Source organism: Pseudophryne corroboree, chromosome 6 (assembly GCF_028390025.1).
Source record: "Pseudophryne corroboree isolate aPseCor3 chromosome 6, aPseCor3.hap2, whole genome shotgun sequence".
Taxonomy (NCBI): domain Eukaryota; kingdom Metazoa; phylum Chordata; class Amphibia; order Anura; family Myobatrachidae; genus Pseudophryne; species Pseudophryne corroboree.
In genome coordinates this window covers 573,385,034-573,407,845 of record NC_086449.1, presented here as the reverse complement: position 1 = coordinate 573,407,845, position 22,812 = coordinate 573,385,034, and the positions used below count along the sequence as shown (strand labels likewise).

Here is a 22,812-nt window from a genome sequence, read left to right as displayed (position 1 = left end):
GTTGCAAATTGTGAATAACGGTTATTAAAAATAGGATTTTAATACCTACCGGTAAATCCCTTTTCTCGTAGTCCATAAGGGATATTGGGTGAAACTAGTGCACAGGGTCCAAAGGAGCCAGTGCACTTTAAATTTCTTCAACTGGGTGTGCTGGCTCCTCCCCTCTATGTCCCCTCCCACAGGCAGTTATAGGTAAAAACGTGCCCAAAGGAGAAAGGACATATATGAGAGAAGGAACAAGATAACAGAAAGGGTGGTAAGATTTACACACCAGCACACCATTAACTTACAACAACCAGCAACGGCTGGTAAGAACAGCAGCAGCAGCTGAACAGTTAACTACAGAACAAGAACCTGCAGAAAAGTCCACGCACTGAGCCCAATATCCCTTATGGACTACGAAAAAAGGATTTACCAGTAGGTATTAAAATCCTATTTTCTCTAGCATCCATAAGGGATATTGGGGACGTCCCAAAGTTTCCAGAATGGGCAGGAACGTGCGGATGCTGCTGCAGCACCGCCTGCCCAAACTGGGTATCCTCTTTGGCCAGGGTATCAAATTTGTAGAACTTCACAAAAGTGTTCTTCCCCGACCAGGTAGCAGCTCGGCATAGTTGCAAGGCCGAGACTCCACGGACAGCCGCCCAGGAAGAGCCCACTGATCTAGTAAAGTGGGTCTTTAGAGAGTTAGGAACAGGTAAGGCTGCCGACACATAGGCCTGTTGGATAGTAAGCCTAATCCAACGAGCAATGGACTGCTTTGAAGCGGGGCAACCCATCTTCTGCGCATCACAGAGCATGAACACGGAATCCGTCTTCCTGACCTGAGCTGTACGCTTGATATATATATTCAAGGCACGCACAACATCCAATGCCTCCGGAGGAGCAGAAGCGTCAGAACTGGACGGAACCACAATAGGTTGATTCAGATAAAACGCGAAGACAACCTTTGGCAGGAACTCCTGTCTAGTCCGCAGCTTCGCTCTGTCCTCATAAAAGACCAAGTATGGACTTTTACACGATATGACCCCCAATTCTGAAACACGTTGAGCAGAAGCCAGGGCCAGTAACATCATCGTCTTCCACATGAGGTACTTGTCTTCTACCGTCATCAGAGGTTCAAACCAGGAGGACTGTCTGAACTTCTGGCAACACCGCCAATTTATTCTGAAAGAAAATGGAGAGAGCTGAAATCTGGACCTTAATGGAACCCAGACGTAAGCCCTTATCCACACCAGCCTGCAGGAAACGTCCCAAGTGAAACTCTGCAGGCGGATACGTGCACTCCTCGCACCAAGAGACATATCTCCTCCTGATATGATGATCCTGTTTTGATGTCACAGGTTTCCTGGCCTGAACCATGGTTGCAATAACCTTTTTGGAAAGGCCCTTGTGAGCTAGGATGTTCCGCTCAACCTCCATGCCGTCAAACAAAGTCTCTAAGTCCGGGTAGACGAATGGCCCTAGTTGAAGAATCTCTCTTCTGAGTATTAGAGGCCAAGGGTCTTCACCGGACATGTCCAGAAGATCCGTGTACCAAGCCCTCCGAGGCCAATCCGGGGCAATTAGAATTGCCTGGACACCTTGATTCCTGATTAGTTTTAGCACTCTTGGGAGCAATGGGATCGGAGGAAACATGTAGGGTCCCTGGTCCGCAAGCAATACCAGGAAAGTGTCTTGATGAGACGAGAAGCCATCATGTCTATTTGTGGGCAACCTGACCAGTCAATGATCTGCTGGAACACCAGATGGTGGAGCCCACCACTCCCCCGGTGGAGATTGTGACAACTCAGGAAGTCCGCCTCCCAGTTGTCCACACCCGGAATGAAGACTGCTGACATGGCTCTTGCCTTTCTTTCTGGCCAGAGGAGTATCTGACACCTCTCGCATGCATGCTCTGCTTTTCGCCCCTCCTTGTCGACTGATATATGCCACCGTCGTGGCGTTGTCCGACTGTACCTGGATCACGTGATCCTTGAATAGAGATGAGGCTTGGATTAGACCATTGTAGATCTCCCGAAGTTCCAGAATGTTGATTGGAAGGAGGCTTTCGTAGGCTAACCACCATCCTTGGAACTGTGCACCTTGGGTGACAGCTCCCCATCCTCGCAGACTCGCATCCGTCATAAGGAGGGTCCAATTCTGAATACCGAAACTCCTGCCCTCCAGGAGATTGGAGGACTGTAGCCACCACAGGAGAGAAATCCTACCCTGAGGTGACAGCTGAATCATCCAGTGCATCTGGAGATGCGATCCAGACCACTTGCTCAGGACATCCAACTGAAACTGTCTGGCATGGAACATCCCATACTGGCTTACCTCATATGAGGCAACCATCTTTCCCAACAATCTTAAGCAGAGATGTACGGACATTCGAGTAGGTCGGAGCACCATGCGGACCATCTCCTGAAGTGTTTTCGCCTTGTCCTCTGGTAGAAACACCTTCTGGGCTACAGTATCCAGAAACATCCCCAGGAACAGAAGCCTTTGAGTTGACTCCAGGTGGGACTTCTGTAAGGTGAGGATCCACCCATGGTCAGACAGAAGACGGATGGTGCGGTCGATATGGAGCAACAAAAGCTCCCTGGATCTTGCCTTTATCAGAAGATCGTCCAGATAAGGGACCACATTGATCCCCTGGACCCGGAGTTGAAGCATCATCTCCGCCATCACCTACGTAAATACTCTCTGGGCTGTTGACAGGCCGAAGGGCAGTGCCTGGAATTGGAAGTGATCGCCCAGCGATGCAAACCGCAGGTACGCCTGATGAGGAGGCCAAATCAGAATATGGAGATAGGCGTCCTTGATATCCAAGGAGACCAGAAATTCCTGTTCTTCCAGGCCCGCAATCTCTGCTCGCAGGGATTCCATTTTGAACTTGAACACCCTCAAATAAGGATTTAAGGATTTCAGATTCAGAATGGGTCTGACCAAACCGTCCGACTTCGGCACCACAAACAGGTTTGGGTAAATCCCCTTGCCGCATTGCAGTAGTGGGACTGGAACAATGACGTGGGACTGGACCAACTTTCGGATAGTCTGTTGCAACGTAACTTGCATTATCTGCCAATGCTGGTAAGCTTGATTTGAAAAATCGCTTGGGGCGGGGAGTACTGTCGAACTCCAGCTTGTAGCCTTGAGAAACGAGCTCCCTGACCCAGGCATCTTGTCAGGAGGTCTCCCAGACGCGGCTGAAGGGGTGGGTGAGCACCGTCATGCTGAGGCCTTAGTGGAAGCAGAACTGATGGATTGTTCCTCAGAACTGGTACTTGCAGGTTTTCTGAACTCACCTCTGGTGCCTCTAGCCGCATTGGAGGCACCTCTGGCCTTCGATCGAAATGTGCGAGGGTTTCCACGTCCGCAATCCACTGACGCAACCACAAGGCCATGCGCGCCGACACCACCATGGCAAACGTCCGAGCATTAATGTTCCACATCTCCTTGAGGGAATCACAGAGGACACAGGTAGTGTCCTGAATGTGCTTCAGGAGGGTTACAATAGTAACTAAGGGTATATCCCCCGAGAGTTCCCCCTGAATTTGCGTGGCCCAAGAATGAATAGCATGGGTCATCCAGCAACCCGTTGTGACCGGTCTTTGTGAAAGGCCAGCTGCAGTGTATATAGATTTTTAGGGTAGTCTCCATCTTTCAATCCCCAGGATCCGTCAAGGAGCCCGGGGCAGGCAGCACAGCCTTCTTAGACAGGCGAGAGACTGAGACAACCACCCCAGGGGGTTTCTCCCAAAATTTTCTGCCTTGACGAGCAAACGGGGAAAGTGCGCAATATTTTTTGGAAAACGTTGAATTTTTTGTCTGGATTTTTCCAGGCCTGTTTGAGTACGTCATCTAACTCTGGAGAATCATGGAAAGTGACATTGGGCTTGATGCAGCGTCCTCTAGAGGGAGATTTAACACATCCCTTATAGCCAAAATGAGGGGTTCAATACCCTGAGTAGAATCGGGATCCCCACTAATGGGATCCAGGTCATCCCCATCATCTTGAATATCATCATCTTAATCTGATAGCAGAGCAGGTAAACCACGCTTCTGGGGACCTGCATGAGAGAGGGGGGCTATGCATCTGCCCGAGCAGCTAAATCTGCAACAGCTTGTTGCAGTAGCCAAGTCTTCTGCACATTAGCAGTGAGCTGGGAAGACATATCTGACATCATAGTCTTAAGAGACCCTAACCAGTGGGGCTCGGGCTCCCCTCCCCTCCACCACCTTCACTGATTTGTGAAGATCGACTGCATTGTTCACAGAAAACAGAATCATTAGATAATGGAAAGGACCCCTTAGCGGGGCCCCATCTGTACTCACCACCGACGTCACCTTCAGGCAGCATTAGGGGTGTGCAGTGTGCAGCGGTTGTGACAGCCAAGGCGCAGTGCCCCGCTGAACAACAACCCTCCAGGACGGTGGTCCTGCAGTGGGGAAACGGCTCTGCACCTCGTAAGGCCGGTGACCAGCCCCCTAATTCCCACAGCGCAGGTATGCTGTTGCCCAGACAGCATACCGAAAATAATATAAGTTTAAAATGAAATTGAAGAAAACTCTCTGGAGCTGCAGAGATGTGCATCCTCTCCTGAGGGCACTTCTTTCTAAACTGCCTGTGGGAGGGGACATAGAGGGGAGGAGCCAGCACACCCAGTTGAAGAAATTTAAAGTGCACTTACTCCTTTGGACCCTGTCCATACCCCATCGTACTAGTTTCCCCCAATATCCCTTATGGATGCTAGAGAAAAGTTACAAATATCTCTGGATGGGTGGATGGGTCTGACTTGTGGGTGTTATAATGCTGATGTAAGCTGCACACTGATGTGAAATACATCTGGAATGGTCACAATTGATAAAAACACATACAGTACATTTATGCAAACATAGAAAAACTGCTGTAACTGTATTTTAAATGTTATTTTACACTGCAATGAACACTAGTATTACACAAATGAAGAATCCATCATACTCAGTTGAGGAAGGGGAATCTTATACATATATGTGAATGTGATATTAAAAAATATATAATAATAATAATAATAATATTTACATCTGCTTCACTGCGATTCAGATGCTCCATGGCACTAGATGACCATTAAACATTTTGCAATTATGCAGTGCAAGTTTTAGTACTCACAGTACAGTAATACCTCCAGTCATATTCCGGCTGTCTCTGACCCAGATACATAAAAGGGAGGCTCTGACCAATTCTGAATAGGTCACAAAAATGCTACTTTTTTTCCACATTTTGTAACTCTGTGTTCAACTCTGAATAAAGCCCATAATGTCCCAATAATTGCTTGCATGGTCAGCAAGCAGGACCTGTACCTGAAGAGCTTTGAAAATGCTAGGAGAGTGAAAAAGAGAATAGTCAGGTCCCAAGCTGGGATCAGTTGAGGGGATTCAGCCAAATGGAAGAGACAGAAAGCAGGTCAAACACCGAGCTGGATCAGTACCCTGTAGTCAGCAATAAATCTAGGGAAGATTATTTCCTCTGATGAAACCATGGTCCTTTTTATGGAGAAGCTAGTCAGGAAGGTTGACTCTATAATGTTCTCCACGGGACTCCAACATCGATAGTTCAGCATTTTGCCGTTAGAAGTGAGGGACTTGTGTGCTTACCTATTTTACTCACACACTACATGTGCCTTGCACTGCGATTCATGAACATACAGAGGTGTCCTCATACATCTTGCATCAATACGCCATGCAGCAGGAGATGTCTGGCATTAGTGAGCTGACAGGTCCTGTGCAACTTCGTTAGCGTTGGGCGTATTTTTTTGCCCCAAAATATTTTTTTTGCATCGCTTTGTGTATAAGACACACAAGCGGACTCTGATAATTAAAAAGATATGTGGCATGCCTATATTCTATGCGCGACCGCACCTATATCTGCATATGAAATGTTACGTTAGTGTTTTCTAGGAAAACAGCCACTGACACTGTAGCATGGAATTTTGTATGCATATACAGCCGCAGTCACACACAGAATATAAGCATGATGCGTATCATTTGAATCAGCAAAGGCTGCTTGTGCGTCATTTTTGCATCGTTTTGCGAATAAGATGCATTTTAATGGAAAAAGTTGCACGGCATGACAAGTAGCGCTGTTTAACGTACAGGGAGGCTAGATGTGAGTGGACACATCTGTACCCAGCATTTATACAATGGTTCCTAACACAGGATAACCCATATGGGTGTAAGGGGAGGACTCTATATATCTGGTGATTAGCGGCCTCACACTGTGGGCAGTAAGCAGACTTAACCATCTGTCTGGTGTTTTCACCTTTATATTCTGAATTGGAGGACTGTTCTGTCCCTAGCCCATAATTCACCACTTTACTGTAATTATCCGATTAAGTAGTTAATGCTTCTTGTGCTACCTTGGAATTATATTATGTGAAAGGGTTAAAGCTCGTCTCTGCTTCACATGTCATAGAATTGTTTGTGTTACAGAACTGTTTGTTCCAGCACATTTTTTGCTACTGTCTTTGTCTGTTATCTTTTTATACCGTGTGAATAACTTTTCTATTTGAGTACAAATTTGCCCATATATGTATATCCTTCCGCTGCGGCAGTTTCTAGCCAATCATGTTATGTTGACCCCCTTTTGTGTTCTGTCCAATTAGTTATTGACTTGGGACATACACGCCCTAAATCCTTTCTTTTATATACTTTTGTTAAACAAACAATAAACAGTGTGAATCTTTACTGCTTGTGTTTTGCATGTTACTTGTAGCAAAAGGTTTACACTCACGGACGTCTAAGAGACTATCACATCGAGGGTTAAAGGATAGAGGAAGAATCCTTACAAGTGGGGGCTCTTGCCGGAATTCAGTTGATCGTCCCCGGACGGTAAGATAGAGAATTTATTGTCTGTCTTTGCCATACGGGATTGCGGTCATACACTGAAGCTGAATCCGTGTCAGTGTTCTGGGAACACGTGACCAAACATCTTTAATGTCTGGGACTTAAAGATACGTCTGAGAAGTGACCAGGGGTCCAAGCGCAATTCTCCAAAGACGTTAGTATCTGGGATACTTAAAATAGACCTGGGAGTCTATACATAACGTAGATTTTACCTCGATTTGATTGTCTACTTATTATGTTATGGCCATAACAGATATTAGAGTATAAGTTTCATGTATTCAGCTTGACGGGTGGTAAGTGCACGTCTGTTGAATACCCTTATAACTTTCTTGCTTCCTATCACAATACGCTGCATTTCCAAGTCCCTGTACGAGTGGTGAGTAAACGTACAGATTATTACTATCAATTGTTTTGTTAAAATACTATGCAGATGATATTGTGATATTGTCAATAACTAATTAACTGGTTAGCTGATGCATGCATAGAAAGTTGTTGGAAATTGTGTTTTTACTATGGGCTCTGGTCAGAGTAAGAAAACTGTATACCCCCCTCCCCTACCCGAGGAGACATGTAAAGAATACGTGGCCCGTAACTCTACCTCTGATTATTATTTGATTGATCCCTGGGTGGATAATTTAGCAGGGTGGACAGAGAAAGCAGGATAGGACCCATTCCCACGGGAAGGCAGTAATTACACTTTTTATATGGATATGGTTAAAGGTCTTTGTTTAGGGGACAGGGAAGCCTGGCCGTGGTATGATCATGATCCACAATGGGATATGGCATATATGCGGGCCGGGGGTGAGCAGTGGCTGACCATAGCGCCCTATTGGTATGATAAATCCATCAATAAGAAACAAAGGAGGATTAAAAATATCAGTTCCCAACAGCACAGAAGGGAGGAAGTGAGAACCTGTAAATCTTTGAAAACCCTCTCGCCTCCCCCTTACATTCCAGTATATCCTGCTCTTAAAGACACAGATCTCTTAGCAGCAGTAACCCTTTCACAGCAGATGGGATCGCCTCCAACTCCACTGCTAGAAAATGCGTCCACTAGCTCTATCCCTAACGCACCAGTAACCCAGAGTTTAGATAATAGTGTAATAACCTCCCAGCCCACATCCCTTAAACAATCAGCCACCCGCCGCACAGCCGATTCCACTATCGCTGCTGAGGGCTCCTTCTCCCCCCATGTCACTCGAAGAGGAACTGAATTCTCTGATGGCGGTGAAGCTTCTTCCACCACCGTTGCCCTCCACTTACCCTTTATGACAGTGGGAGACCAAATGTTAATAAAACCCATTGAAATAGAAGATTTAGACAGGATAGTAAAACACTGTCCCAAGCCTACCGTTACCCCCGCTGGCTGTATATCTTATTTGCGCAAAGCTTGCAAAGGACGCAGCTATACACAAGAAGACATGAGGCTGATTATAGATGGTGTAACCGACCACTATAATGGATGGGATTGGACAAAGGTCCCTACCATCCACACACCCGCTGCACAAAATAGTGCCGCTGCTTACCCCCTCAACACACTGACAGGTATCGAGGATATGTGGAAGGAAATTGATACACATATGAAGGAAGTCTTTAAAACCCGTGCTTCTTTGCCTGTCGCTGTAGCTTGTAAACAGAAGCCCTCAGAGTCTGTTACTGAGTTTTGGAAAAGGTTTAAGGACTGCTGGACAGATGACGCTGGCTTACCTTTGCTTAACTCAGAAAGCTTACTCATTTCCACCTTCATTAACAACCTTCTACCTTCTGTCATAATTTCTGTTAAGCAAAGCGTCTCTTCCTGGACTTCTGATAGTACGAAAGATTTTGAAAAACATTTATATGAGAAAGAGGCTGCAGGGTGTTTTGATGTAAAGAAACCTGCACCCACTCATAACTATCAGAACTCCAGACGCTTTGACAGACGGAACCAACCCCGCAGTCAGGGAAGATTCCAAAGACCCCAACATAAATCACCTACAGGAGACATGGCCGGCAAACGGCACACCTCCTGTTACAACTGTGGCCAGGATGGTCACTGGGCAAGAGATTGCCCCCAGCCCCCTCAGACACCTCGACAGCCTGCTCTGAATCCTGCCCCCCAACAACACCCCCGCCCACGCCATGACAACCCTCTCTCTGATCATGTACGTTTCAGAGTTGACTGGCAAGACCCCGCGCACTGACGGGGCCCGGAGGAGGGTATCCCAGCCTTTATTCAACTCACCCGTCATTGGAAAGATTCACCTCTGCTGCCACTTATTATAAATGGAAGTAAAATTCCCTTTTTAGTGGACAGCGGTGCAACAACCAGTGTTTTGTGTTCTGACCTATATGATGGTGATTTGGAAAAGACTGCTCCTTCAATGGGAATCAATGGGATACCCACCGATGCCTACCTAACCAAGGCCCTCTCTGTCTCCACAACAAAGGGGTTGCGCATGGGCAAACATAGGTTCACAGTCATACCTGAGTGCCCCATTAACCTACTAGGTAGGGACCTGCTTAGCAAACTTTCCATCTCTATTCTGCCCTCACCTACTGGTACTGGGTTGGATATTGAATCCCCTCATTTTCCAATTTGGGAAATGACTACCAACATGCCTGACCTCGCCCAAGTAAACCCCGCTCTTTGGTCAGAAGGTCCATATGACACTGGCCTAATCTCATGCACACCATATAAGGCCAATCTCAAACCCGACTCACACCCTGTTTATCAAAAGCAGTATCCCCTCTCACCAGAAAAGATAGAAGGTCTCCGCCCCATGATACAGCAATTCTTACAACAGGGTATTCTCAGACATATTGTATCACCATACTGTACTCCTGTGAACCCTGTTGCCAAGGCTGATGGCAGCATAAGATTTGTACAGGATCTCAGAGCGATCAATCAGCTAATTGTCCCAATTGCACCAATTGTCCCAGACGTAAACTCACTCATTTCTGCAATCCCTGCAGATGCTGCGTTCTTCTCTGTAATTGATTTGAAGAATGCCTTTTTCAGCATACCTGTAGATTCACAGACACAATTACTTTTTGCCTTTTCTTTTGAGGGTAAACAACTTACCTGGTGCAGATTACCCATGGGCTATATTGACTCACCCGTTGTCTATAGCATTGTACTCCAGGCCACATTGAGGCCCTGGCAACCTCACCATGGTTCAGTCCTGCTACAGTATGCAGATGATCTGCTGCTCTGTAGTCAAACTGAGGAGGCCTGCCGAGAGGATGGTGTTTCATTACTAAACTGGCTTTGTGAATGTGGACACAAGGTGTCCAAAACAAAAATGCAATGGTGTAAAAAGCATGTTGATTACTTAGGTTTTGTGCTCACTCAGGGAGAGAGGAAAATCAGTCCACAACGCATACAGTCTGTATTGGGCCTGGTCACCCCAACTACCCAGAAGGAACTACTGTCCTTCCTGGGTATGGTAAATTACTGCAGACAGTGGATATCTGATTGCTCCTATTATGATAACATTTTGAGACAAGCCACACTGAAGGACAAACCTAAAACTGTACAATGGTCACAAGAAATGTTAACTGCATATGAAAGTTTAAAATGTATGTTGATGAAAAGTCCGGCACTTGGCCTCCCCAATTATGTACTACCTTTCCATCTATATGCAAGGGACAATTGTAAAACCATGGCGGGGGTGCTCACACAGTTTCATGGAGGGAAGTTGCGCCCCGTGGCATTTTTTTCCAAAGTCATGCCAGTGTCTGTGCAAGGTATGCCTGCCTGCCTCAGGGCTTTGGCAGCCTGTGCAATGGTTGCAGAAATGGCCACTACCCTCACTTTAGGCCACACCACAGTACTCCACACCACCCATGATGTCCTGGCAATACTTAAAGGCTTACACACACAGCACATGTCTGCTCAACGCCTTAGTGGATATGAAGTACTCCTTTTGAGTAACCCTACCCTTACCATCAAGTACACTGCTAGTTCTTCTGGCCCAGCACCCATTCTCAATGCCCTTTTAGGCTTGAAAGGTCCCGAGGATGAACCACCCGACCTACATGACTGTGCTGCTTCCATTGAAGCTGAAACTTCTCCCAGACTTGACATGTCTCCCGTTCCCATACCAGGCGCAGACATAGTTTTTGTTGACGGCTCCTGCAGTAGGCCCAATGACAATACATACCAAGCTGGTTATGCCATTGTCACCCTCCCTGACACTGTATTGGAAGCCCTGCCAATACCTTATCAGTCCGCGCAAGCTGCAGAACTCATTGCACTCACTAGAGCATGTCAGCTCTACCAGAACAAGCCTGTTACCATCTACACTGACTCCAGATACGCCCACGGCGTTGTTCATGACCATGGGGTCATTTGGCAACGCCGTGGCTTTCTCGGGGCAGATGGTAAGGGTATCTCGCATGCGCAGCTCATCTCTGATCTGTTACATGCCATTACCCTCCCTTCTGACATTGCCATTATCCACTGCAAGGCACATACCGGCGGCAAGGATAATATCTCCCTTGGCAACGCCCTTGCAGACACTACTGCTAAACAAGCGGCCCTACAGCCTACTGCCCATTCTCACATGGCAGTCATGGCCCCTCCCTCCCTTGACAACGTCCATCTGCTCACTCAACTTCAAGCTGCTGCGACTAATACTGATCTCTCCGATTGGACTTACCCAATTCTGCAGAAAAATCCTAAATCAGGATTAATCTGCAAAGAGGGGAAACCCTGTATACCCCAGTCCAGTGCCCCTTTGCTCATTGCCCATTACCATGGTGTTGGTCACCATAGTAAAGCCACAACACTCCTCCTACTAACCAAGGATTTTTATGTTACTGAGGCCAAAACACTTGTGGACCAATATGTTAGCAGATGCATCACCTGCCTCAGGAACAACCCTAACAACCCTAATAAAGCGAAACACCAGCATCTTGAATACCCCACTACCCCTTTTACACACTTACAAATTGATTTTACCCATATCCCTGGCATAGGCAAACAAGAATATGCCCTGGTCATTGTAGATATGTTCTCTCGCTGGCCAGAAGTATTCCCAACTAAGTCAGAGGATGCTAAGACAGTAGCTAGAATCCTAACACAGGAAATCATCCCGAGATGGGGATGCCCATTGCAGATAAATAGCGACAAAGGCACAGCCTTTACAGCCAAAGTCACACAGGCCCTAGTGAAGGCCTTGCAAATAGAATGGAAGTTTCACATCCCGTACCACCCGCAGAGTTCAGGGGTCGTAGAAAGAATGAATAGGACCCTCAAAGACAAACTAAGGAAGGCCACAGGAGGTACCTTCCACAAATGGAAGCAAGTCCTCCCTATCATCCTAGCAGAAATTAGGATGACCCCACAGAAAACCCTAGGGTACTCCCCTTTTGAGATATTGATGGGTAGGCCTTTTCCCACCCCATGGGCAAAAAAACCGTTGATAATACAGGAGGGAGATCTAGAACTTATAAGGGAAGAGTATGTCAGGGCCCTCATAACCAAACTTGATGAGATTGAACATGATGTTGTTTGTAAAAATCCTTTGAACCCACAGGAACCAACACATCCTTTCAAAGTTGGAGACAGAGTCGTGGTAAAAGTACTCCCAAAGAACAAGACTCCGGGAGACTTCACCTATGGTCCAGAGACAGAAGTCGTTGCTGTAACCCGAACCGCAGTCCTGACAGAAGAGAGTCCCACCTGGATCCATGCTTCCCGAGTAAAGAAAATTCCTAGACCAGACCTAGAGGAGGAAACAGGTGATTCCAGTGAGGTACGAACAGGGGCGGACAGCCCTGACCTCCCACCTAGCGAAGACAGAAGACCAGAGGAGGATGAAGAAAATGCCCCCTATCTTTACCCTGGGGACTACCTTGATAGCCCTACTGGCCCACATCCACCTCACAACATGTGAAGTTGACATTACACACACCGACGGGGTTCCCACCTTGTGGTATAATTCCTCCAACACACACGTAGCCACCTATGTCCTAGACTATTTTATGTTCCCCAAGCTTGCTGACAACAAACATTTCATACAGCAAAGAAGGAAAGCAGGGATGTCCGAAACAGTTTATATTTGTGTTACTGATTCCTGGTGGGGATATAACTGTGATTCCTGGGGATCCGTGGGGTGGAACACGGGACTTGATTGGGGGTACAGACCATCAGACGCCTTAAACAGATGGAGTCAACCTGATGGAGTACCCCTACTCAAGAGACTGTCTATCTTTAAGATGGATGAAAGCCCTTATACAAATAGGTATATTTATACTTATTACCCTTATTCTTGTTACCACTATTGTTTACTGTATTATCCCGTGCTGTAAGAAGCTCACCTCCAAGGGTATCGATAATGCCATAATGTACAATGGTGCCCTGTCCCATACTACTGAAACTGAGGTACCTGGCCCTGAGTCATATGCCCAGTATCTAGTCCACTGGCGTGCAGAAAGACGTAAGCTTTGCAAGATTCATATAGTATAACAATAATGATTCTAAGAGGGGAATGAAAGGGTTAAAGCTCGTCTCTGCTTCACATGTCATAGAATTGTTTGTGTTACAGAACTGTTTGTTCCAGCACATTTTTTGCTACTGTCTTTGTCTGTTATCTTTTTATACCGTGTGAATAACTTTTCTATTTGAGTACAAATTTGCCCATATATGTATATCCTTCCGCTGCGGCAGTTTCTAGCCAATCATGTTATGTTGACCCCCTTTTGTGTTCTGTCCAATTAGTTATTGACTTGGGACATACACGCCCTAAATCCTTTCTTTTATATACTTTTGTTAAACAAACAATAAACAGTGTGAATCTTTACTGCTTGTGTTTTGCATGTTACTTGTAGCAAAAGGTTTACACTCACGGACGTCTAAGAGACTATCACATCGAGGGTTAAAGGATAGAGGAAGAATCCTTACATTATGCTTGGGTGGAAAAAACTAATCTCATTTGGGATGATCACTACATTATACACATTTATGTTTTTGGACTATTTATTACTGTGAAGACGAACCCCTATAATAATAGTGTCTATCCTTGTATATCAATGCACATTTCCCTATAGATTATAAGCTTGCAAGCAGGACCTTCCTACCTTTATCTCTGTCTGTTATTACCCAGTTTTGAACAGAAGTCCGGGTTTTCCTGCTCACCCAGAGCTAGCAGGAAGTAAGAAGCAGAAGAGGGGTTTAAAACTCCCATATACCCACTGCACTGATGCCTGTTAGAGGCCAGCGAGAAGGGTGCAGTTTTATAGTGCCAGAGACTGTGGACGTTGGCTGTGCCAGGAGAGCATGGCAGATGGTGTCTACAGGTTGTTGCAGCAGAATGACTGTTGAGCATGTGGAGTGCCAAGACATTTACTTTCAGTTGTTCATTTTAAGTTACGGTATGTACCTGTGTGATCAGGCTCAAGCCTGTGTGTGCTATATTCAGTGTCTGATGCCAGTAAGGATACTGTGTTTTAACTGAAAACCAGCCTAAGAGTCCTTATTTCAATTACTCGTCTTACACAAGACTTAGAAATCTATAAAGTACATGTAGACTTCAATAATGTGCAACATGCTATCCCATTAACAAAAGCTGAAACAAGAGCAAAAAAATGTAAAAATAATAATAATGTCATCTAAGTAAAAGAGCAAACCCTCACAGTGCCTGTGTTACTCCTGCCATACAGTACAGACGGGGGGATTCAGACCTGATCGCTGCTGTGCGTTTTCGTACAGCGGGTGATCAGTTACTTACTGCGCATGCACCACAATGCGCATGCGAGTCAGACAGCAACAAATGGCATCGCTGGTCAGCGACGGGATGGTGCGAAAAATCAGATCGCACGGGCCCTTGCAAGGTGACTGACAGGAGGAAGCCGTTTGTGGGTGGTTACTGACCATTTATTGGGAGTGTCCGGAAAAAAAAACGTAGGCTTACCCAAGTGTTTTTAGGGAGGGTGTTTGACATCAGCTTCGGCCCCGATCAGCCCGTTCTCATTGCACTGGAGGAGTAAGTCCTGAGCTGCGTAGAGACTGCACAAAGTGGATTTTAACAGCTCAGCGTTCACATAGGATCGCACACTTGCACGGCGACTGGAGGCGGCGACTGTCTGAACGCAGGACAGTAACATTAGCAGCCCAGCGATCAGGTCTGAATCACACCCAGAGTAATTTAGGTAGGGTACTATCTGCTAAACATCATTAGCAGCAAAGAAAGCATCAGTGAGAGGACTTACAGACGTAGCCCCTCTCATCTAACCTCCGTTTGCTGTAGTTGTGGCAAGTGTGCCCTCGACTAGGACCTGCGCGTGCATCTAAGTACGTGGGTCCATAGGAATATATAGGCAGCATACTAAGGCGCAGCTCGGTGTACTAAGACACACATGCACCTAGGCGTAGCAGGTGTGCCCGTATGGCCATGCTACAAGCTGTATGAGCGTGCCTACATCTGTACAAACAAAAAGCCAAAATCCTTGTTGCAGTACATAGTGCATGGGAACAGAAACCGTTGCTATTAACCATTACTACTTGTATAATAAAGCAGGACCTTACCTTCACTTTTTTATCCGCTGAACAAGTTGCTATAAATCGGTCATCAGCAGAGAAGGCACAGCACAGCACTTCATCATCATGCGCCTCTATCTGAAGCAGGTTCTCCCCGGTTTCACTTTTAAAGACCTGGCACCAAGCACAGAACAGAAGCTTGGTTAGGCCGCCCTGCCAGCTGGCTGTCTTTGTACCAAGTGTTTCACAACATTGGCTCCTGCTGTATGTGCTACAGCTAGCAGAGAGAGCTTGTATTTCATACGCAGAAGAGTTATGGTATCTAGTAAGCCAGCTCTGCACAAGTGTACACACGAGCACTGCCATCTATCACACCTGTCTGGGGTCTATTAATGGTATGTATAAATAAGGAAGATCCCTGCGTCGTCCTGTGTTGCAGAGATATAGGAATACTATAAAACTATCGTGTGCTTACAGTACTGTAATATCTAACATTTATACGCAGTGGTAATATTTCTGGTGCCTGCTGACAGATGTTCATATCCACGGATAGAATGTGATATGTAATATGAAGAAGTCATAACTGACCTATCCTGTCTTTATACAGGGAAGCTGCCTGACAGAGAAGGGAAGGGCTACTATGTGATTACCAATTACAGATCTCATATAAGAAACAAATATTTCTCCACAAAGTTTCTTGAGAGGACAAATTCAGGGTCCTGGTTATTGCGCAGGAGGAGAAACCTGCCAGTCAGTCATACATTTCTATATTGTGTCCTAGGACTGAATGGCAATTACAAACGTAGTGCTGCTGTAGCAGGAAGCAGCAACTTCAGCCTTCCCCCCAGAAGCAACTCTGAGCCTGGTAGGGGTAATAGGACTATTAAAGCCCATGTCCACTTTATTAAAACACTAAATATTAATTAACTACCAATCATAAATAAATATTTATCCCACTACAACCAATCTGTGATTACGATATACGTCCCTTGTTATATTGGCATCCTCTTCCCATTGCCCTGGTTGCTTCACTGGGGCAATCAGATAATTACACTTCAAATCAATATTCATACAGCGGTTTCCACTGCACCTGTATGTACTTAACAAGCAGGTAAAACAAGAAGAGAAAAAATACAGCGATGAACATCTACTGTACCTGGGGATATTAACGGTTACTGCATATTGCTACATGTACAGTTTTTCGTAGTTAATGACTATTTCAGCAATTAAAGTATCCTGTTTTTAGCTCAGAAATTGGTAAAGTTTTTTTTATGGGTGCAGACGCTTCACAGCACCTCCCATAACACTCAGCCAAGTGGAGGGGACTGGGAGATGTAGTTCTGCAAAAGTTGGTACCTTACAGCTAATCGCATTCATATTAATTCTCACAGATTTAATATCAACATATGAATTCCCCATGTTATAACAACACAATAATAAAATACAGCCATTAGGACAGATCCTGCTGTAAAACACATCAACGTTTTCCCATTATAGAGTTTGTAGAGCTACCTGTAAGGTTTTATCAGCTCCACATGAGGCAATCCTATGACCGTCATGAGAAAAGCATGCGTGGTACACGGCCTCCTTGTGTGGACGTACTGCTAGGCTGGCCAGGTTCCTCATGCTTTGCTTGTTTCTACAAAACAATAGTAAGAAGAACATGGAAAACCAAACAACTAGAGATTCTCTTCCACCTGTCATGGATCTGAAGTGTTACTTTACCTTTGTTATGGTCCATAATATTTGCAAATGTGAAGTCACAGCACTGACTGAAAGCGAGTTTCAGGTGTTGCTATAAAGAAACATCTTCTTTCTAAAGACTTCCACACAAATGTCATTTTTCCAGCTTCTTGGATGCGTCTTGCATGCCACAAAGCAACATACAGAGGCCTTCCCCTCAGACTTGTATGGAATTTAAAAGAGAAGAAGAAGAAAAAAAAAAAAAGTCTCTAGGGATTATGTAATAGCTTGCAAGCTGAAGGATGTGTGGGAATTCTAGCGAGTCTACCCATATTTTTAAAGTGGAAATCATTTAAAAGGCAAAACCGAGTTGGTTTCTTCCTTTAAAATGATCACGGCTTCAAAAATACAGTAGACTTGCCAGAATTCCCGCACAGTCTGCAGGTGGCAGGCTTTTACATAAGCCCCTCTTGTGTGTGTTTTTGTATTTAGGAAAAGCTGTATCCGGTGTGAAAAATAATGTCTTTGTGGCATTTTACTAGATTCTGCAAATACATACAGTGATCCCTCTTTATATTGCCACCCTCATTCATTACTCTTTGCAAACCCCCCAAAAAAATTAAATGCACTTATACCATTATAAGTCACCATATTTATAAGTTCATCCTCAACAAAACATCAGCTTTGGTATGGGATGTAAGCTGGAAGAGGAAGAATTGTAAATAAGTAAACGCAAAAGAAAAATGCGAAACAAAGTACGGTATATGCAGTACTTTGGGGTCAATTCAATTAGATGCGAGTTTGTAAAAACATAACTGCATGACAAAACGCTCATACATTGTGGTAATGCACACCCCCACAAAATGTGAAATTCAACTGGAAATGGCTGTTTGTGGAACTTGTGGCGAGGTCGCACTCCCTTTCTTCAAAAAAGTGACCTGGCAGAAGTACATGAAAAAAGTTGGGAAATCATTCTGTACTGCAAAAAAAAATGACAACTACTGTAACACAGCAGGACCTAGAGAAGGCTGTTCGGACCATAAGGAAAGTACTAGAAGTTCTTAAAAGTTGTAATAGAACAAATTTCTGCATTTTTATTAATGATGGAAAAACGAGAGGCAACAAGTGTTTTTCCACAAATGTAAGTCTATACAATATTTTGGTGTACAGAAAATAGTTTTTTTTTTTTTAATGAAAAAATCACATAAAACACAAAAAGAAACCAAAAAACTTAAGCTCCCAATATGAAAGTTATAAAACCCATATTCCATCAATACAACATCTTAACATGCACGTCCCACAGCATTTAACCCATTGCGCTTTTTAGATTTTTAGACTAGTCTTTATTGGACAAATTACACTATTTAAACCTCTACTAGTGCATAACTGTTCATTGGGAGGGGTGTGTCAGAGGCTCTGCACTATGCATTGACATTTTGACTTTCAAATATTTTCCCTATCGTTACACCTGCCCAGGTAGGGTGCACAAAAAGATTTTTGGGTGCTTACCATTGAATCCTTTTCCCTGAATCAGGCTGGGGGACACTGGACCATGGGGCATAAGTAGGGACTGCAGATCTGACGCTTAAATACAATTAAACTCTAATTTAACACCTAAGCTCCCCCACTCCCCCTCCTTGCAATGCCCAGCATGCCAGTACAACTTTAAAAGAGCCCGGCAAGGAGAAGCAGTGACCCAGTGAACATTTTGGAACAACAATAAAACAGAACAGTAGCAAAACAACGGTCAAGACAAAACCCTGCACGACTGAGCATGAGGCAGGGACGCAGTGTCCATAAGCTTGATCCAACAGTAAGTACCCAAAAATCTCCTTAATTCCATCAATAGGGATGATGGACAGTGAACCATGGGACACTCAAAAGCAGCCTACAGGGGAGGGAATGCTCAGGCTGCCTGACTGGAGAACTGTCCGCCAAAGGTAGTCATTGCCGGAAACAAAATCATGAAAATGATTAAAACAAGCAAACGTGTGGACAGAGGACCAAGTAGATGCCTTACAGACCTGCTCCGTAAAAGCCCCATTCCGTGCCGTCCTGGACGTCACCACCGCCTTAGTAGATTGCTCTGAGATTTGGTCTGATGCCGGCCTCCCCACACTAGAAAAGATCTGAGAGATAACGCAATGGTCTGCTTCGTAGCAGGCCAACCAGTTTTTGAGCTTCTTAGACAATAAGTGTGTCAGACAGACAAAGTTTTGTCCAAGGAGGTCCGCAGGGTTCTGACTACGTCTAGCAAAACCAAATTGTCCCGGGAAGAAGTGAAATGGAAAAGATAACATAAGGACAATTTCCTGGTTCAAGTGGAAAATGAAACAACCTATGGTTGTAACAAAGGAATCATACGTAGAACCGCCCTATCATCATGAAAGATGCGAAATGGTGGCCTGCAAGACAAAGCACACAACTTGGAACCCACAGAGCTGAGGCAATGGCCATAAGTAAAACCAGCTTTCAAGTAACAAATTTAACGTCCACTGACTCCAAAGGCTTAAAGGGAGCCCACTTAAGAGCTGAGAGAACCAGGTTAAAATCCCACGGAGCTACAGGCTGACGAAACCGTGGTTGAACATGCAACACACCTTGTAAAAAAGGTCCAAACCTCTGGAAATAGATTGACATGGCTGAAATCTGCACTTCAAAGAACAAAATAATAATCTGGCCTCAAACTCCCCTAAAGGCCAAGAAATGAGAGTGACGAAACTTGGAGGTATGAACCAGTCGCACTTCAAACAAGATGTAAATCTTCCAACCCTGTGGTATTTGCCTTACAAAACTGGTTTCTGTGCCGGTAACATAGTATGGAATACCGAAAGAGAAAAACCATTAGCCTTTAAAAGCTCGGTCTCAAAATCATCATTAAAACCAACCGAGGAAAGTCCTCATGCAGAAACAGACCCTGTAACAGCAGATCTGGCCATAGCAGAAGATGCCACCTGGGACCTACAGACATTTTGAGAACGTCGGCATACCAGGACCTGCGTGGCCAATCTAGAGCCACTAGGATTACAGTCACCCGTTGATCCTTGATCCGCTTGAGTACCCTAGGCAACAATGGGATCGAACGGAACAATCATGGCATCCACCGCGAAAGCCATTAGGTCCCTAGATCTCGCCTTCAACCTTGAAGTAGTAAAATTGAAAAACAAAGTTAGAAAAAAAAAAAAAACAGGGGGAAGCCCAGCAGCTCCCCTAAAACGCGCCCTTCTCCGAAGGCACATAAAGAACTTAGGCTTGCTGGGTGTTGTAGGGGGGAAGAGCATACAGTTTCATTTAATTTAAGTGAAAGCTCTGCAGTCCCAACCTACAACCCATGGTCCAGTCCCCCCCACTTTGACGAAGGAAAAAAAACCCATGAATTTGTTGGACGAACACAAAGCAAGTTTGGAATTGAATTGTAAATTAATATTTGCTGTGCAAATTCACTATGGAAACTGCTTGCAGTACCCAACTCGCTCTTAAATGAATTGACCCCTTTAAATTGTCTTTAGAAATATATGGAGTCATGAAAAAAATAAATAATAATCTTGAGTGTCACAAGTAAAACAAAACAGAGTCAGCTGATACTGGGCAATAAATCTGATAGTCAGCAGTGCATGATCAGATTGAAATCATAGAAGTCATCTCTGGACTTTATTAATAGGCCTCAGTGATGGATTGGGTCCATTTTGGCCAACCATATGATGTGTGTGGTATCAGAGCTGTTATGCAATTGTCTAAGTGATATACAGTGATCTACTAACCAATAGTCATACAACTGAGATTTGACAGTCATGTTTTTTCATGAAAGTTTGGGATTTGTTTTAGGATACTTACATCCAGTTGACATAGAGTGCATTTTGTTTAACTTCTTCTTTGGCTTGTTGAATAGACTGTTTGTACACTGCAGAATCATCAGGCTGTGAAAGGCCCAACTGCACCATGTTTATGTGAGAGTTCTGTCCTAGGAGATGCCCATTGACAGACAGAAATTCTTGAAAATCCTCACGCGCTTTGCTGTCCTGTAAAATTAAAAAGACCATGTTAAACATGTGAATAATAAAACAGAGGTAACTACAATGGACAGCTGTTTTTAAATCATGGCAGTTTTTAATTCCTATAAAAACAATACAGTCAAAAATAGGATTTTAATACCTACCGGTAAATCCTTTTCTCCTAGTCCGTAGAGGATGCTGGGGACTCCAAAAGGACCATGGGGATAGACGGGATCCGCAGGAGACATGGGCACACTATAAGACTTTGAATGGGTGTGAACTGGCTCCTCCTTCTATGCCCCTCCTCCAGACCTCAGTTATAGGAACTGTGCCCAGGGAGACGGACAATTCGATGAAATGGATTTTTGTTAAACTAAGGGTGAGACACATACCAGCTCACACCACAACACACCGTACAACTGGATTACCAGGAATACCAGATAACAGTATGAACGAAAGACAGCAACAAGCTGAACATAACCGATACACAACCTTCGTGTAACCGAAAACAACAACTAACAATACAACTGCAAGTAACAGTACGCACTGGGATGGTGCCCAGCATCCTCTATGGACTAGGAGAAAAGGATTTACCGGTAGGTATTGAAATCCTATTTTCTCTTACGTCCTAGAGGATGCTGGGTACTCCAAAAGGACCATGGGGTCTATACCAAAGCTCCAGACCGGGCGGGAGAGTGCGGGAGATTCTGCAGCACCGACTGAGCAAACATGAGGTCCTCATCAGCCAGGGTATCAAACTTGTAGAACTTAGCAAAAGTGTTTGAACCCGACCACGTAGCTGCTCGGCAAAGTTGAAGTGCCGAGACCCCTCGGGCAGCCGCCCAAGATGAACCCACCTTTCTGGTAGAATGGGCCTTCAATTACTTTGGCAACGGCAATCCAGCTGTAGAATGAGCGTGCTGAATCGTATTACAAATCCAGCGTGCAATAGTCTGCTTGGAAGCAGGATTTCCAATCTTGTTGGAAGCATACAGGACAAACAGAGCCTCCGTTTTCCTAACATGAGCCGTTCTGGCGACATAAATTTTCAAAGCTCTTACGACATCGAGAGATTTTGGCACCGTCACGGTATCCGTAGCCACAGGCACCACAATAGGTTGATTTATGTGAAACGAAGAAACCACCTTCGGCAGAAATTGTTGACGAGTCCTCAATTCCGCTCTATTCACATGGAAAATTAAATATGGGCTCTTGTGAGACAAAGCCGCCAATTCCGACACCCGTCTGGCGGACGCCAAGGCCAAAAGCATGACCACCTTCCAAGTGAGAAATTTCAACTCAACCTTTCGCAAGGGTTCAAACCAGTGACACATAAGAAATTGTAACACCACGTCAAGATCCCACGGTGCCACGGGTGGCACAAACGGAGGATGGATATGCAGCACTCCCTTCACAAAAGTCTGAACTTCAGGAAGGGCAGCCAATTAATTTTGAAAGAAAATAGATAAAGCCGAAATCAGCACTTTGATGGAACCCAATTTTAGGCCTGCATCCACACCTGCCTGTAAAAAAATGGAGGAAACGACCCAGCTGAAAATCCGCCGTAGGAGCTTTCTTGGATTCACACCACGACACATATGTTCTCCTAATACGGTGATAATGCTTCGCCGTGACCTCCTTTCTAGCCTTAAGGAGAGTGGGGATGACTTCCCCGGGAATACCCTTTCGAGCTAGGATTTGGTGAAGACTCTCGGGGCCGTGGAAAGCCGAAACGGCAACGTCTGAAATTGGTAATGACAATCCTGCACCGCAAATCACAGGAAAGCTTGATGTGGAGGATATATC

General features: G+C 45.0%; 1 protein-coding gene across 7 annotated transcripts in view; it reads right to left on the bottom strand.

Annotated features, from left to right (window-relative positions):
- The window catches only part of APAF1 (apoptotic peptidase activating factor 1), a 188,583-nt gene that overhangs the window by 58,642 nt on the left and 107,129 nt on the right, over positions 1–22,812 (bottom strand). For 5 of the 7 annotated variants that reach the window (XM_063927851.1, XM_063927853.1, XM_063927849.1 and 2 more), the window contains exons 12-14: positions 20,849–21,033; positions 16,844–16,970; positions 15,380–15,505 (exon numbers count right to left, since the gene is read on the bottom strand). In XM_063927851.1, coding sequence (XP_063783921.1) covers positions 15,380–15,505; positions 16,844–16,970; positions 20,849–21,033 — 438 coding nt within the window. Of the gene's footprint in view, positions 1–15,379; positions 15,506–15,529; positions 16,431–16,843; positions 16,971–20,848; positions 21,034–22,812 lie in introns of those variants that run through there. The other 2 variants (XM_063927854.1, XM_063927855.1) reach the window with 2 other exon arrangements.